Source organism: Lampetra planeri, chromosome 22, assembly GCF_965212315.1.
Source record: "Lampetra planeri chromosome 22, kcLamPlan1.2.h2, whole genome shotgun sequence".
Lineage (NCBI taxonomy): Eukaryota > Metazoa > Chordata > Hyperoartia > Petromyzontiformes > Petromyzontidae > Lampetra > Lampetra planeri.
In genome coordinates this window covers 10,253,696-10,270,771 of record NC_136128.1, presented here as the reverse complement: position 1 = coordinate 10,270,771, position 17,076 = coordinate 10,253,696, and the positions used below count along the sequence as shown (strand labels likewise).

Here is a 17,076-nt window from a genome sequence, read left to right as displayed (position 1 = left end):
AAAGAGCTTCATAGTTCATCGGATTCCTCCAGTATAAATAAATATTCTGATCGTATAAGATACTACGCGTAAAAGGAATGTTCAATTTAAATGTAACTAATATATCTCTAATAGAAAACAATTAAATACACTCGAAGAGCGTTGTACCAAGGTTCAACTGTCGACATATCTTTGATAAGTGCTTGTGATCGCAGATTATTATAATAATTCTTTTCTGAAGATCATTTATAAATATGTAATAAGAATACTGTACGTACTGGGACTCTGATTTGGCATAACTCCTACGCTACAATGCACGTGCTTCGTATTCTGCATACATGCGGGCGGTGATGTAATGTATACCTGGGCACAGACAAGCGATTCTATGAATAACAAACGAATTGCACGAAAAATACACGTGTATGCAAAGGCAAAGACTCCCCGTATAGCCTCACTAGAATGTTGGGGCGAGTGCGGCTAGCGAGCAAATATGAAGGCCGGCACGGCTCACGACGGGATGGGTGACCAGAGCTAGTAGACCCGGCAGCCTTTTTTGTGTAACCAGCGCCAATGTTTACATCCAGCACCGGGTGCTCATGTGAGGCTGAGTCGACCTAGGGGATACCCACGACCGGTTCAGATAATCTTCACTGATTTTGGCTGTGTGCATGAATCTAACTCGGGTCGCCGGGTTCGTAGCGTAATGCTCCAAACCACTGCACTGACGCTTGCAATTCACATATAAGGACGCGTACAGCCACACGCGAACAAACCAAAGACAAAGATCCCCCGTATAGCCTTAACGTACTTGTGGGACAAGTGCTGATCGCGAGGACCTATGACACACGCCGTCGCCTCGTCGTTTGAGAACGCTCAACAATATGGCCAGAAGTTTGTAAAAAAATAAAAAAATCACTTACCAACGCAGCCACGCATGCGTAACGCCGTCTTCTCCACATTATAAGACGCGCAAACCACCTCGGGAGTGCTTCTTATATATCTATAATAATCCGCCAGAGAGCTTTTTGGGTTAGATCGCGTAAGTATATAAATGTGTCGTTAAAACCCGTCACCACTCGACACAGCGAACTAGTAAGGGTTGTCACGTAAACAGAACGTGCCAATTTGTTAAAAATGTAAGGAACGAAACATGTGGACTTCTGCGCATATCTGGCTGTTGCCTGATGAAGCTAGTTGCAATTACTGGCGAAACGTCGTGCTCAGATTGTAAATGTTGTGGCTTGGCTCTCCAACACACAACCGGTGTGCTGTACTAGTGACGAATTGGCCACGTTCTGTTTACGTCACAAACCTCACTAATTGGCTGTGTCGGGTGGTGGCGGGTTTAACGACACATTTATATATTTACGCGATTTAACTTTGCAAACCCCCCTGTGTGTTACGACTCAAGGTCTGTCACCCATTTCACTGGAGCGTTTCGTTTCAGGAACAGGAGCGTATCGCACTTGCCGTGAGTCCGGGACTCTCGTCGCTTGCACTCGCTCCACGGCGCCGGTGTGAATATCAAAAGCGTGGGACAACAATCGAGCACGATTGCTCCGCGACGCAATACGCAGGTGAGTTGCGATGCCGAGCGGTGGCGCAGTGGTTAGCGCGCTACACCCTCTGACCGTGCACGCTCGGAGTTTGATTTCCCGCTCACGGCTAACATCAGTGGCCTACCACCACCACCACTACCGCCAGCACAATGCCACATTAAGCAGCCAAATCCGTTGTTGTACTCTACTTATAAGCGCCCCCAACGGAACCGCATTCATTCAGCAGTGGATTGCCAAAGGGCTGGAAATTATGATTATTATTATATTAGACAAATTATCTTGGCGTTGTTCCAGCTGCTGCTGCGTTGGCAGTGGTGCACAAGCACAGTCCAACAACAACAACAAACATTTGTCAACAACGATTGAGAAAAAGCACAACTATTTGCGAACTCATTTTCTTGGTTCTTTCGGTAAAGTCACGTAGAAGGGAAATAATACAATAATAAAAATAAAACATAATAAAATACATTCAGACGCTGTCTTTCCGACAGACCTGTTCTTCACCTGAGGACGGCTGCTTGCGTTGTGGCCGAAACGTCGTGAAAATAGCATTTTATTATGTTGTATTTTTTATTATTTTATTATTTCCCTTCTACGTGACTTTATCGAAAGAACCAAGAAGATGAATCCCTGCAGTCACGAAAGCTTTAAATCGAAATATTTGCGAACTATTCACGTGTGAATTTTAAAACGTGTCATTAGAACACGCACATGCATGTGTTTGTACTTCTCAACAGGCAACCGTGGTGGAATCGAGTGCAGTCTCCAACTCGTATCCACTCCGTCTCTCTTCTGGCCTATCTGTGCACGTGCTATGGAGTACAAGCACCGCCCTTACACATCGTAAGTGAACCGAGTAATTCGCCTCCGGTGGAGTGTGACGCTAAAGCCGATATAAAGTCAGGGGTAAGCCCGCTACCGATTAATTGTATAATGAAATCGTATAATAAAGGCCCCATTACGTACAGGGTGTCCATAACGTTTCTTTGTGTATATATCATTAGTTCAATAAAATAGAAAGAGACTGGATGGACACCCTGCATATAGCAATAGGGGCTGTTGGGGCAAGTGATTGTCCTGGCTGAGATGATCTGTCGGGGAGGCCCGGAACCGGTTCAAGACAATAACGTCACTGATGGTGGCGCTGAGACGAAAATCGAACTCGGGTCTGCGGGTTCGGAGTGCAGTGCGCTCACCACCACCACCAGCACCACCAGGGCCAGATTATCCTGGTGGCAAAAGTAGCTACATCTGCTACGGGCCCCGCACTTTCAAGGCCCCCCCGCTAAATGCTTTCAAGCTATCAATTCCGGTTGAGTGATTCTGCACTTGCTCTATTACTAGAGTATTATACTGCCTTTAATTTTCATGAACGACTGAGTGTTTAGGGTTAGCGATTTGTTGTACTATCTGGCTTTATAGCACGTGAAATGTTTTAATATTTACGTTTTTTTATATTTAGGGCCCTTTATACCATATGCTACAGGCCCCGCACTTCGCTTCATCCGGCACTGAGCACCACCACCACTCTAGACGGCACAGAGCAGGCGTCGGCAAAACTGCGGCTCCGAAGCCGCATGCGGTGTGAGCTCTTTGACGACTGCTGCTTCGCGACGACGTTTATTTAGCAAGGGACCCCCCCCCCCCACCACCGTTTCGTGTTCACCACAGAGGGCATTTGCGATCCTTGAAATATCGAGGGGTTTTTTGATGTTGTTGTTGTTGTTATCGATTTCGAAAAAAAATCATATTCTTGTTATTTTTTTTGCCGACCCCCTGCTATAAACTACAACTACATATTGTTTATACAGGGTGGGCCCATAGGTCTGGAATCATAGGGAAAAATAAAGAATTCATATTTGTTTGTTTCTGCAGGCCCAAGATGTATCTGAGTGATAAGGAAGAACGAGTCCAGACCATTCCACTCGTAGGAAATCTGAGACAAGAGGGAGGCCGCTGTTAAATGTAACAGGCTGCATCCAGACCGTGACACAATAACACAGCGCTGCAGTGTTAGCAAACTTGTGGCAAACTTTCGGGAAACGGGACCCATGCGAGAAAAACCACGCAGTGGACCCTCGAAAAGTTGTCTATCGGTGGACTTATTTCACACGTTTTGTGAATAAAGGCGTCTTTATTGCCTTCTTTGTATTATATTTCCTATGATTCCAGACGTATGGGACACCCTGTATATATGCACACACAGTCACACGCGTGATGGGGTAACACATTGAGCGTGTATTTCGTGCAACCGGCTGAGAACCGCAGGAGACCGGCATAGAGTCTGGATTTGCAAGAATGCAAATGAGGTCACCAAAGTTATCACAAAGCAAGTAGATAGACGAAGGTGATGTGTGCGGCGAGGATGCGATAGAAATCGGCCCGAAAAAACAACCGCGGAACAAATTCCCTGCATCGCTCGGCAGATAATGTGGAGTGATTAAACAGCAGCCCCAATGACGAAATGAAGTCAGAGGAACAGCAGACGGATATATGGGGGGGGGGGGGGGTGCCTCGTGTACTCGTGCGTACGCGGTCGAGGGTTACGTGAATTCAAAAGCGATTTGCAACTCAAGTTAGCATAAAAAATCGACAGATTAAGTTTGACATCGTTGTGTAGATGCGAGAGTAAGAGCCGTGGATATTATACAGCGATGGGATTCCACGTCTTTAGGGCATAAAAGAGTCACGGTGCGTAAGGTTACTAGATTTATTTTAACAAATTACATCGGGGTTATTTAATTGTTTTTATTTAACAAATGTTCAAACTTATTCATATTCACATTCACGCACGCACGAATTGACGTTTGAAATAAAATTAGGGGCCGTTTTTTTTATTTGTAAAGTTTACAGCTTCCTTCTTTAACCAGCTTAAAAAAAAATCTGATTAATCTCGCTCGTCCTCGAGTAGTAATAAAATGTCACCTGCAAAGAAAGAAAGAAAGAAAAAAGAAGAAAGGTTGATATTAATAATGACAATAGATAAAATATTAACTTTAATATATAAAATATTTCAAATGTGTTATTTTCAGTGTAATTTTTTAAAATAACCTAGTGTGTCCTGATTTTTGGGCCATATCGATCTCTACATTTGTGATGTTAGCAATAACTATGCATCCAGGTTTCAACAAAGTTCAAAATGTACTTATACGCACATATACAATATATAGACACAATACATACACTAAGACAAAATCATATACAATATAGACACAATAATACAAAATCATATACAATATATAGACACAATACATACACTAACACAAAATCAAATATAATATATAGACAATACATGCAATCACACAAAACCATATACAAAACATAGACACAATACATACAATAATACAAAGTCTAATGTCAAACATAATGTTTTCTTATTCTTGGTTCTTTCGGTAAAGTCACGTAGAAGGGAAATAATAAAATAAAATAAATACAAAAATAACAAATAAAAATGTAATTCTCACTTAAATCGAAATTTAATGTTTTCTTAATCCGGCCTACACATACAAAAACATACATGGAAACGTCACCTGTTACTCTGACGTGAAATGAAAATAGAGAGTCTATTCATTTTGCAAATTGAGTGCAACATTTGCCATGAACTATCGCGTGGATCTATCAATGTCCACGATCGATCATTAACTTAAACACAATCGATGAATCACCCACATACAGCAGTATACTCCAGCGTGTGTCTATGATATCGGAGATGGCGTTTCAACACCACACACCCCGTATACACACACCTACACAACAGACAGTACACGCGACAAGACCAAGGCAGCTCGGATAGTCTAAAGCAGCTGCTCTTCTTCTTAACCTTCTTAACCTGGGGGTGCACCATGCACTCCCTGGGGGTGCGAGACGCCCTTTCTGGGGGTGCGAGGCATGGTTGAACTTGTTTTTGGAAGGTTAAATAATCGAAATCACAAATTATGCACGGACACGTAAGTACAACTCACTTTGTTTCATGAAACCAAGATGTATTTTTTCTGTTACGATCGAGAAGCAATGGGGTTCAGGTTGCAGTAAAGGTTAAGAGCCACTGGTCTTCAGGAGGTGCTGTTAGCGAGCGCCTATTAAGGCCCGAGTGGCACACGGGGCTGTGTTATGTGGTCGGCACAACGCCGGGCCGCCTTCGTATACATGTTTCTAGATTTGAAGCTTTCGTGACTGCAAGGATTCATATTCTTAGGTTTTTTCGGTAAAGTCACGTAGGTAAAACATCAAAATTTATAAAAATAAAATAAAATAAAAAATCACGACGTTTCGGAGACTTGTGTTGCCTCCGAAACGTCGTGATTTTTTATTTTATTTTATTTTGATTAATTTTGATGTTTTACCTACGTGACTTTACCGAAAAAACCTAAGAATATGTATACATGTTGTTTACGTCGTTTATTGTGAAAATTCGGTCACAGTTCCTATGATCACTGTTTCATTGCTTGTATGGCTTTATTTTAGTGATTTTTGAAACGTTTTTCGGTTTGGCCATGTTTGTTTGTTATAGTACAGAGTTAGACTGATGGCCTAAATCTAAGTTGTCTTGTGGTTGTTGTTGTTTGACTTGCATCCCACTGGGATTTTTGCACACAGTGTTGGTGTACGGTGCTTTTTCTGCAATATTTTGCTGTCCTTTCTTGGATTTTCTGTTTTCACATAGTCACTTTAAGATGTTTTCTTGTTCATGTTTTTGTTTTTTTGTTTGTTGCGGTTGCACCCGATTCAAGAGCCGAAAGGCTCACAGGGCTATACCTAATAAATGCAACTTGAAACTTGTATCTCCAGTGCTGATGTTTACGCGCCACACAAGGCACTCGTTTGAGACTGAGTCGACCTAGGGGACGCTCAGGACCGGTTCAAATCATCGCCACTGTTCGTGGTTCGTGAACGGGAGTCGAACTCGTGTCGCAGGGTTCGTAGCGCGATTCGCTAACCACCGCGCCACCGCTCCCCTGTAATAGTGCTATGGGGTGTCCGTGTTTTCATTTGTTGTTAAATCGTTTGAAGACATTTGATAAATAAGTAATGAAAATCTAGTTATTTATTTAGGATTGGACAAACAGATGTTTGCTTTCGATGTGCTCTTACCTCGTTATACATAAAATATATTATTATGATCATTTGTATTAGATAATTGGCATACCTGTCAACCGTTTATCAGTGCCCTACGTTAATGCAGGCCAATTCAGACTGTATTGGTTACCCCGTGCCCTTATAAATCTCAACGTTCATCCTTTCAAGTCCCATCACAAGGGAGAAACACAAACACATAGACAAGTTTTTTGTACCCGTATTGAAACGGCTGTACGCCGTATGGACCTGGAAACTCAATTTCCCTGTACAAGAATACGGGGTAAACCATGTGAATTGACACGGTATTTATTATAACCGATGCCTGTGTTTCGAATACAAACACCATTAGCGGACGATCTTCAGTGATTTGAAACAGTTATTTTCGAGGAACACCAATATATCTTTGTTTTCTCTTCATCGTGAAATAATAATTTGTTCGGGCACTTAGTTGCACGTAATCGACGTCTATCTGCGCCAAATCAAATTAGGCCCGCCGGTGACACCGTTGGCTGTAGAGCGCGCGCCGCTCACACCGGAACGCCACGACGACCACATTCGTGCTCTTCCCGTGCAATTATCATCGACGCGATTACGCAGCACGTGCATCACGCCGAAGCACTCTTGGAGAGAATTTGCGTGTCATCCTTGCGCAGGGGCCATGCTAATCTTCTCTGTATCGTTCCAATTTTTAGTATATGTACTGCCGGAGAGAGAGAAAGAGGGGGGGGGGGGGAGAAGCGCATCTCGATCAGCCGCTACCATCTCAAGACTGAACATCAACGCGTACGTGTGTGTGGGGCTTTCATAGGTGCTCGCTAACAGCACCTGCCCTAGCAGTCTGTGCAGGCTATACGGGGGATATTTGTATTTATCTTTGTGTGTGTGGGAGGGGGGGGGGTGTAGTTGTCAGCACGCTGCGCTACGAACCTGGCGACCCGAATTCGATTCCCGCTCACGGCCAACACCAGTGACGATTATCTGAAAACAGGCCATGGGCCTCCTCTAGGTATACTCAGCCTCAAATGAGTACCTGGTGCGGTGTGTAAACATCGCCACTGGAGAGACAAAGGCGTCCGGGCGTGGTGTTGGCCACCCACCCCCTTGTGCGCCTTGCCTGACCTTCAGATGTCCTCGCGAAGAGCACTTTCCCCAACAGTCTGTCAAAGGCTACACGGGGGTTTTTTGTCTCTATTGTTTTGTGTGAGTGTGTGCATGTGTCGACTTAGCCGTATACGAGTACCTAATGCGGGGTTCAAACGTCAGCACTGGGAAGACAAAGACGGCTAGGCGTGGTGTTGGCCACCCACCACCTCGCCTGCAGTGTGGCTCTTCCTCATATGTGCTAGCTCACAGCACTTGCCCCAACAGTCTGTTGCAGGCTACACGGGGGGGGGGGGCTATATTGTACAACCCACACCACACGCGCACACATCGACCTTAGCCGCACACGTGCGCACGTATCTACCTACAAAGAAAAAGATCCCCCATGTAGCCTTTAGTAGACAGCCCGGGCAAGTGCCGTGAGCGAGCACCTCGCAAGGCCGGCACGGCACGTGACAGGGCGGGTGGCCAGCGCCACGCCCGACCGCCTTTGTCTCCCTAGTGGCGATGTTTACTCCACACCGCACCAGGTTCTCATTTGAGGCTGAGTCGACCTCGGGGAGGCCCAGGACCTATCCAGATAATCGCCACCGCGGGAATCGATCTCGGGTCGCCGGGATACACAGCGCAGCGCGCTAACCACTACACCACCGCTCCCCGCCACACACACCTCCCCACCTCACCCACCACGCCGGGGCAGAACTTAGGCGGCGCACCCAAACTCCAAACTCCACCTTCCTGCGGCTCGCCGCGTGGAGGAGGCGGGACGCTCCCCCCCCTTCCTCCCACTCTGTGTGGGGGAGCCGGTACAGGTGAGCGGCTATAGCGGAGCGACGAGCACGCGCTCACAGGTAGCTTCTCTACCCCCCCTACCACCCCACCAACCACCCAACCACCCCGCAGGCTATTACCCGCCCGCAGCATCTTCGGCAGCTGTTCGTGCATAGCGTGTGCACGGTATAGCGCTCGTTCCCGCCCTGCAGCAGTAAGCAGCAACAGCGGCAGCAGCAGCAGCAGCAGCAGGAACATCAACATCATCATCAACATCATCAGCAGCAACAGCAGCTCCCCGCGGCCGCGTGTGCTGGCCGGCTGGTTGGAATCAGAGAGGCGGGCAGGCATGTCACTGCTGCACAGCAAGGCGGAGTGGCAGGTACGGCTCGCGCGGCGATGAGACGGAACGACGGCGGGGGGTGGGTGGCGGACGGAACGCGTGGCGAGCGGCGGGTCCTGCGCGCGGCTGTGGAGAGACGGGGACGAGAGGGCCTTTGTGGAAGTCGTGCTCGCGAGTGGAGAGATCCACGTCGTCGCGTTGCTGATGCGATGTCGAGATTGCGCAATGGTTACTTGACTATTTTTTTATTTTAACGAGGTTTAGTTTTGGTTTTATACGCGTGTGTTTGTGTGTGCTCGGTAACAGCACTTGCCCCAACAATATGTGTTAAATGCGTGTGTGTGAGTGTGAATGTGAGGGCAAAAAAGCGACGCTCACAACAACGAGCAGAGCGCCGGGCGCAAAAAAACTCAGAAAGTTTAACACGTAGGCTTTCGCGACCAATATCATTCATAATAAATGTTTTTATTGCGGTTAGATCGCTATCTAACCCGTAAAAATCCTTATTATTAAAACTCAGAAAGTGTTCACAGTCGGGTGCACAGTTGGTGCATCTGCCAGTCATCTCAGTCTGTGTCAGTCAACCCATGGCACCTGGGATTGTGTCCCGTGACATCCTGCCAGCAGCGAGCCTTCGACACATCAGTGCTCTCAAAGGTGCTCTCAAAGAGCACCTAGCCTGGCACAATCGCCGTGGTGACGAAGTAGGTTTGGCGTTCGGTTTATTTTGCCACAAGTGATGCCGACTGCAGGGTAAGGAATGCTCATTTTCGTTGGAGACCAGGGTACACTGGTTACTACAGCAAACAACAAATTGGACACACACACGCACACGTACACACCAAAACAACAATTCGCAAACATTTAGATTTAAAGCTTTCGTGACTGCAGGGATTCATATTCTTGGTTCTTTCGGTAAAGTCACGTAGAAGAGAAACAATTTTTTTTTTATTGTTTTATATTTTTATTATGTTATTGTTTCCCTTCTACGTGACTTTACCGAAAGAACCAACAATATAATTGCTGCATTGTCAAGTTCCGAATGGCAAGACATTAGCGCGTGAACATCACGGCACAACCCAGCACACAGAATAACAACCCAGCAGAGAGAAAGATCATCAACTCCACAAGGGAATATCGGTGCAATGCGGAAGTAATCTTCTTGGTTCTTTCGGTAAAGTGAAGTAGAAGGGAAGTAATAAAATAATAAAAATAAAACATAATAAAATAATTCTCACGACGTTTCGGCCACATCGCAAGTCACCTGAGGACGGCTACTTGCGTTGTGGCCGAAACGTCGTGAGAATGATTTTATTATGTTTTATTTTTATTATTGTATTACTTCCCTTCTACGTGACTTTACCGAAAGAACCAAGAAGATGAATCCCTGTAGTCACGAAAGCTTTAAATCGAAATCGGTTAAGATTGTAAAACAAAATAAAACTCACCATTTCTAAGTTGAAGTCTGCAAAAGGAGAGCGACCAGTCACGTGTGTGGGTAGGTAGATATGTGTGTGTGTGTTATGTTCAGGACTTATTCTAGGTTTACTCAGCCTCAAACGAGTTCCTGCTGCAGAGAGAGACAAAGGCGGCCGGGCTTGATGTTGACCACCCACCCCTTCGCGTACCGTTCCGGCCTTCATAGGTGCTCACTAACAGCACTTGCCCCGACAGTCTGTTGAGGCTATACGGGGGATCTAGATCTTTTTTATACGAAGACATGACATACGGGTTGTAGTATACACGTGTGTACAGGTATTTGCTGGCGTGTGTTGCTGTTTGTTTGTTGGCTGGGTCACGACTCATGCCCAGCCACCGCATGCCCAAGCAGATTCTGTTTGGCCGGATCGAGGGGGCTAAACCGGGCGTGACACGGGCTAGAGAAGAGATGGAGTGATGTGGTACAGGAGGATGTGGAGCTGAGCGGACTTGCCGATGACTGGTACCAGCGGTGTCAAGATCGGCCTCTGTGGAGGAAGCTCGTTAAGGACGCTACTGGGCAGTTGGAGGCAGTCGCTCTCCAGCAACAACGGAGGGCGGAGGAGCGACGCTCACAACAACGAGCGGAGCGCCGAGCGAATAAAACGCAGCAAGTTGGCACAGTGGCTAATCTGCCAGTCTTATCATTCACACTTCACGTGGCCTCAAAGTGCACCTAGTCTGGCACAAGCGCCGTGCCGACATCACCGCCACTTCCTGGCGAACGATGGCTGTTGATGTTGTTGTGCTCGATGTGTGTGTGTGTGTGTTCACCAGGTGTGTGTGTGCCTGTGAATCTTTGTCCGTCCTATCACCGAGTAGCCGGTTGAGGAATCACACGCACACAACATTTCCTCCTAACTTACCACTTAATTGAGCACGCGTTAAGCGAGAAACACACATACTTAGCGCCCTTTACGCAACTGGATGTAATTTCAACGATAAGGTGCTTGTTGTAGGCGTAACATTTGGGGAAGACAGCGAATTAAGTTGCACTATATAAGCGATTTGAACGATTGGAAGCACCTGGGAGGAGTACACAATGCAAAGTTCTTGAGTAAATATCGTGGACAGAGACACGTGGATGGAAGGGGGGCCATGCTTGCAGACGGATTGGAGAAATAACGCGGTACGTAGAGAGAGAACGAGAGAGATCGATTATGTTGGGGAATTATTATTGTTATTTTGCGTTCAAACATCGTGTTACGATACAATTCCTAATTATTATGTTGCATATATAGACAATGTGTCTGTATATATTGGTAATCGACGTATCTAGATAAATTACTGAACTGTAAATTTCGATTTAAAGCTTTCGTGACTGCAGGGATTCATCTTATTGGTTCTTTCGGCAAAGTCACGTAAAAGGGAAATAATAAAATAATAATTACTGAACTGTGTATACAGATAACTCTAAAAGATAGGTAGTATGTAAATTAATTAGGCAATTACATGCATTAAGAACGTATAGTGTATGCCCTAATTTAAAAGCCCGGTTTGAATATTGTTCACAAGCTGCAATTTTTTTATTTGACAAATTGTAGAACAAAAAAAAAACCCTCTGAAAACAAAGCTGTGCCTACTCTGAATTAACTTGGAATTTAATTCCAAACGTAAATTCCAAACGAAGCGTCCGTGCAAAACGTGGTTTGCTCCAGAAAGTGCCCGCCACGTCTTTCACCGCAACCCCAACTCTTGCTGCTGCTGCTGCTGGGGGGTGCGTAACGCATTTTCTTTGCGACGACAAGCCCCCGGTTACGATACACATTGTAGAACGCTCTTCGTGCATTGCAATACTTACTGCCACGCGGTCGACTCACTGTTTAAGCTCGCGGATTCTCGGATGAGAACTGCACACACCCCCACCCCCCCTCCAGCCATCGTGGAGTTGAGCTCTCGGTGAGAGTGTAATTTGCTCGTTCAGGAAACCCATTTACGGGCAGCAGAATCCCAACATTGATTGAAATCCATCGTAAACTTTACTTGTTACGACACGTTTGCTCTAACTGTTACCATATACGATTGAATGACATTAGTATTAATCCGTTCATCGGTTAATCGCAGCGCCACCGTGGCGAGAAGTGAACTCCCTCGCCTGGTATTTAGAATGGTCGTGGGTTCGATCCCGACCCTGACGCCTGCTGCTGTATATTTGGAGTTTGCGTGTCTTTGCCTCTCCCTGGTCGCGTGGATTTTTCTCCGGGTCCTCTCCGCTTTCTCTGCGTTTAGAGTATTTGTTTTATGATAAATGTCCACGTGATAAGTCACTTCTTTGAGCTATCATTTGTGGCCAGGTCGCTTCTGAAAAAGAAATGTATTGCTCAGTGGGCCTTACCTGGTAAAATAAAGAGAAAAACATTGTTTAGACTCAATTGATTATATAATCTTTGTTGTGAGCATCATCATCATCGTGTTAATGATTTATATATGGAGATGCAATGAGTCATGGGCGTTTGAGAATGTTTGAATGTGTTCCAAGAGTTATCATTCTGTATCGTCTTCGGTTTGACTTTGTATTTCGTTTGTCTTCATATCTGCGATCGTCTAAGAAAATTGTTCTTAATTTTTACTGCAGCCTTGCATCCTTCGATTCTCAATCGTAATTTATTTTATAATGGTAATAAATACAGATATTTGATGAAACAAAGTAGTCGTATGATAATTGTTTTTTTACCCTTCTATCTGGCAACAAAACTGACACCTTTTTTACAAGGAGTCATGTTTGCATAGACTACAATACCTGCAGTCATAATGCATACAAAAAACATAACTCTGATAATGTATGCACTGTCCTTGAAGTTGATTGGTCCACACCCGAGACAGCTTTCCTTAGAGCCTAGTCTCACATGGGTTGGACCAGATGACGCCAAAAGACATTATCAGAGTTATGTTTTTTGTTTGCATTATGACTGCAGGTATTGTGATCTATGCAACCATGACTCCTTGTAAAAAAGGTTGTCAGTTTTGTTGCCAGATAGAAGGGTAAAAAAACAATTATCATTTTTTTACTGGCAAATGAGGTTCCAATGGTGTGAAAGGAGTCGTACTCACGTGCCCGTTCTTTATTTCTTATTTTGATGATTTGCCTTCTAAAAACAAAATAATCTGGCCCATGTCTCGCACCCCCAAAAGGGCATCTCGCACCCCCACGCCGTGCGTGCACCCCAGGTTCGTAACCACTGCTCTAAGCAATTGATTCCCATGGTTGATTGTTTAATGGTTTGTACGGAATGTCCGACTCTCTCGTGGCGGTGAATTGAGTCATCGGCGATTTAATATTTTTTTGAAAGCGTTCCAGCGAGCGAATTCCCGAACAAAAGTGTAATTGTTGGTGTTGCGTTTGATCGGCTGAACGTGATTGTTTGAGATATATAATATAAAAACCTGTTGTAATAAATAGGACTGTGAACAAGGGAATACGCCTTTTGAAGATCAAACGTTGCATTGTAAACATACACATACATATGTAAGCCAGATCTCTGATCGGTGTCTCCACATGTAGGGTAAATCGACAATACGTGCTGAGTCCATCGACCTCGCGGCTTTCCACACCAGCATCATCAAACAGCACTTGTTCAAAGAGGTCAAACTCTGGACCGGAACCGACTTTCTGAGTCTCATCAGCAGGATCGGGCTGTGGTTGAAAAGAAACTGCTGGCTGTGTTACAATGTGTCATTGGCCAGGGCACTCCATCCGAACCGTGGGATCCCAGTCGATGAAATCTATTGCTAGACATACACACTCGGTTGTGCGTTACTGTGAAGATTCACGGGTAAAAGCACATAAAGCGACTCCTCTACTTGCGAACGAGCTAGGTTCCAGAGGTCTGTTCGTAAGTCGAAGGTTCGCTAATATTTATTGTATAATATATAAAAGCCGAACTACAGTCTGTGTTTCTGTACATATATAGAAATAACAAACATTTTTCATGTATACTATGGGAACCTCATTTGCCAGTAAAAATATGATAATTGGTTTTTTACCCTTCTATCTGGCAACATACTCTGATGGTGCATTGTCTTTGAGTTGTGCGCCTTTTGGCGTCATCTGGTCCAACCCATGTGAGACTAGGTTCTAAGGAAAGCTGTCTCGGGTGTGGACAAATCAACTTCAAGGACAGTGCACATTATCAGAGTTATGTCTTTTGTTTGTATTATGACTGCAGGTATTGCGGTCTATGCAAACATGACTCCTTGTAAAAAGGTGTCAGTTTGGTTGCCAGATAGAAGGGTAAAAAAACAATTATCATTTTTCATGTAATTCTCCACAATCCAAGACTAGTATCTATGCTACTATACGGATCGTGGGGGGGTCGTGACGGCCTTGTGGGAGGCCTTCATCCAGCAGTGGATTGGCCATGGCTGCAGTTGATGATAACGTTGCTTGCGCTTAAGTGCAGGCGTCCAGGAATACATGTTTCACTATTTTCCAGAACGCTGCTAAGCTGGCTCGGAGCAGAGATTATCGGCGTAAGGCACTACCACTAGATTACCAAGGTCCTCCTATCCAAAGTATTTTTATCGTATGGGACTATACATTCCTATAAAGCTATGTTGTGTTAATGCGATGATGGCGATTTGGGTGACAGATTATTTTTCCAAGCATTTAAAAAAAAATTAACTTAACTGTATGAACAGGTGGAAGACAACATGAGTCGAGATGATATGTGGCTTGGTTGCCAATAAAACGATTCTCCTTAACTTGTATTTAAGAACTTGCATCTTGGATCCCTGCCTCACTTGACACAGCAAATCTGGCTGTGACGGTCCCACCTGATGACGGACACTTGTGTTGCCTCCGAAACGTCGTGAATTTTATTATTTTCTTTTAAATTAATTTTAATTTCATTTGTTTACCTACGTGACTTTACCGAAAAAACCAAGACTATGAATCCTTGCAGTCACGAAAGCTTCAAATCTAGAATGAAACGATTCCCCGTCACACAGCGCTCCCGACTATTCCGGGGCTGAGACGCAGTAGCGGTTGACATCACAGCATCGTTGCTAAGGTGCCGCTAGGATTTCACCCCAGCAGTGTATCGAGCATGTCCGCTGCTGCACAACTTCTCGTTAGTTCTCGCTAAGTGCAACCCCAACACGGCCGTCATTATCTGCGCCCCCACCCCCGTCGCCATCCACTGCCCCGTGCACTTTGTGCGGCAGTCGGAATTTTTACCCCGCGGGAGAAATCGGCCGAGCCGAGTTGCATTCCGAGCCTCATTTGCAACTCTATGAGCGACGGGGCAGAACAAAAAAAAATGCGACCCCCAAGTCGAGGAGTCTTTACCATCGCCATTACCATTACTTAGAAACTCGCTCGCTCGCTCGTTCGTTGGCGCGCGTTCGCGTGTTTGCGCGTGTGTGTCATCTGTCGGGCGTGGTGTGCTGCTCTGCCCACAATCCTCCACCACCACCCACGCCAGCCACCCACCCTCCTCCTCGTATGTCGCGTCGGCCTTCATGAAGCTACCTTTGGTGATCTCGCCAAGAAGCTGAAAACCACCACGCGAACTCCAGACATCTTTGCAGCAGCAGCAGCGGCGGCAGCATTTGGTTCAGCTGCCGAACAAAGACGACTGTGCTTCTGCGACCGTCTGGAACGCTCTTTCTTCCGAGAGCCATGCACTTTTAAATCTAAGATTGAAAACTCACTTCTTTAGAGCTGCTTTTCGTGTGTTTAGTTTGTTGTCTTTCCCTCGCTCCTCTGATTAGCTCGGTTGGCTACGTACGGTGCGAAAGAAGTTCCACATACATACATACATAGGTGCTGATACTCGATAACAGCGCTTGCCCCAACAGTCTGTTGAAAACTATACGGGGGATCTTTGTCTCTTGTTGTTGCCGTGTGTGTGCGCTCGAGTATCTGTGACTGATAATGGGTGTGTGTGCGGGCGTGGGTGTCTCGTTGTCACATGTATGTGTGGAGTGTGTGAATGTCATGTGTGTGCCCGCGCGTGTGCATGTGTGTGTGTATTTGAGGAACAGCACTTGCCCCCAAAAGTCTATTAAGGCTATACTGGGACGTCATTTATTTTGTCTTTAGGGATCCGTAGCGGCGACTCGAGTTCGATTCCCGCTCACGGTCACCAATACCGGCGACGATTATCCGCACCGGTCCTCGCCCTCCCCTAGGTCGACTCAGCCTCAAATGAGCACCTGGTACGATGTGTCAAGATCGCCGTGCGGGTGACAAAGGCGGCCGAGCGTGGTTCGTGGCCAACCACCCGCTCGTGTGCCGTGCCGGCCTTCGTAGGTTGCTACTCGCTAACAGCACTGACCCACAAAACGTGTGTTCAGACTAAACGGGGGTATCTTTGGCGCGTGTATTTAGGGGAGGTTGTACTGGCGCGTTTAGCGCCTTGCGTTACAGAAAACCCGGCGGTTACCTGAGCTCCATTCCCGCTCACGTTCAACATCAGTAGCGAATATCTGGCAGTACTTCGTCCATACGGAACAACTCTGTATTTGTATGTATAATCTAGAACACTCACTGCATAATAGCGTCTCACAAGATCACAGATATGTACTGGACGAACGATCGCGTGTTTTTATGCTACTCCGATGATATCCGGTGGTGTATTGATGGCAGCAGCGGTGTTTTCACACCTGCACGGAAAGGCGTTGCGCTCTCATTGCACCGGGCCGACGTTAGGAACGTACGCACGCCCCGTAGTGGGTTTGTGTACACAAACAAATTATTATTCATGAAGGGCGTGGATGCCCATGCGTTTAGCTATTCTGTAGTGGTGAGTGACTGAATGATGTGGA

At 45.9% G+C, this 17,076-nt stretch overlaps 1 protein-coding gene and 1 pseudogene across 1 annotated transcript in view; one reads left to right on the top strand and one right to left on the bottom strand.

The window, feature by feature from the left end:
* Positions 1-7,227: 7,227 nt before the first annotated feature.
* LOC144725727 (U6 spliceosomal RNA) lies at positions 7,228-7,328 on the bottom strand (annotated as a pseudogene).
* A 1,426-nt stretch (positions 7,329-8,754) lies between these two features.
* The window catches only part of LOC144725001 (transcription factor AP-2-alpha-like), a 75,220-nt gene continuing 66,898 nt past the window's right edge, over positions 8,755-17,076 (top strand). Inside the window, exon 1 of the mRNA XM_078604399.1 lies at positions 8,755-8,868. Within this exon, the coding sequence (XP_078460525.1) occupies positions 8,836-8,868 (33 nt within the window). The 5' untranslated portion in view covers positions 8,755-8,835. The remainder of the gene's footprint in view (positions 8,869-17,076) is intronic.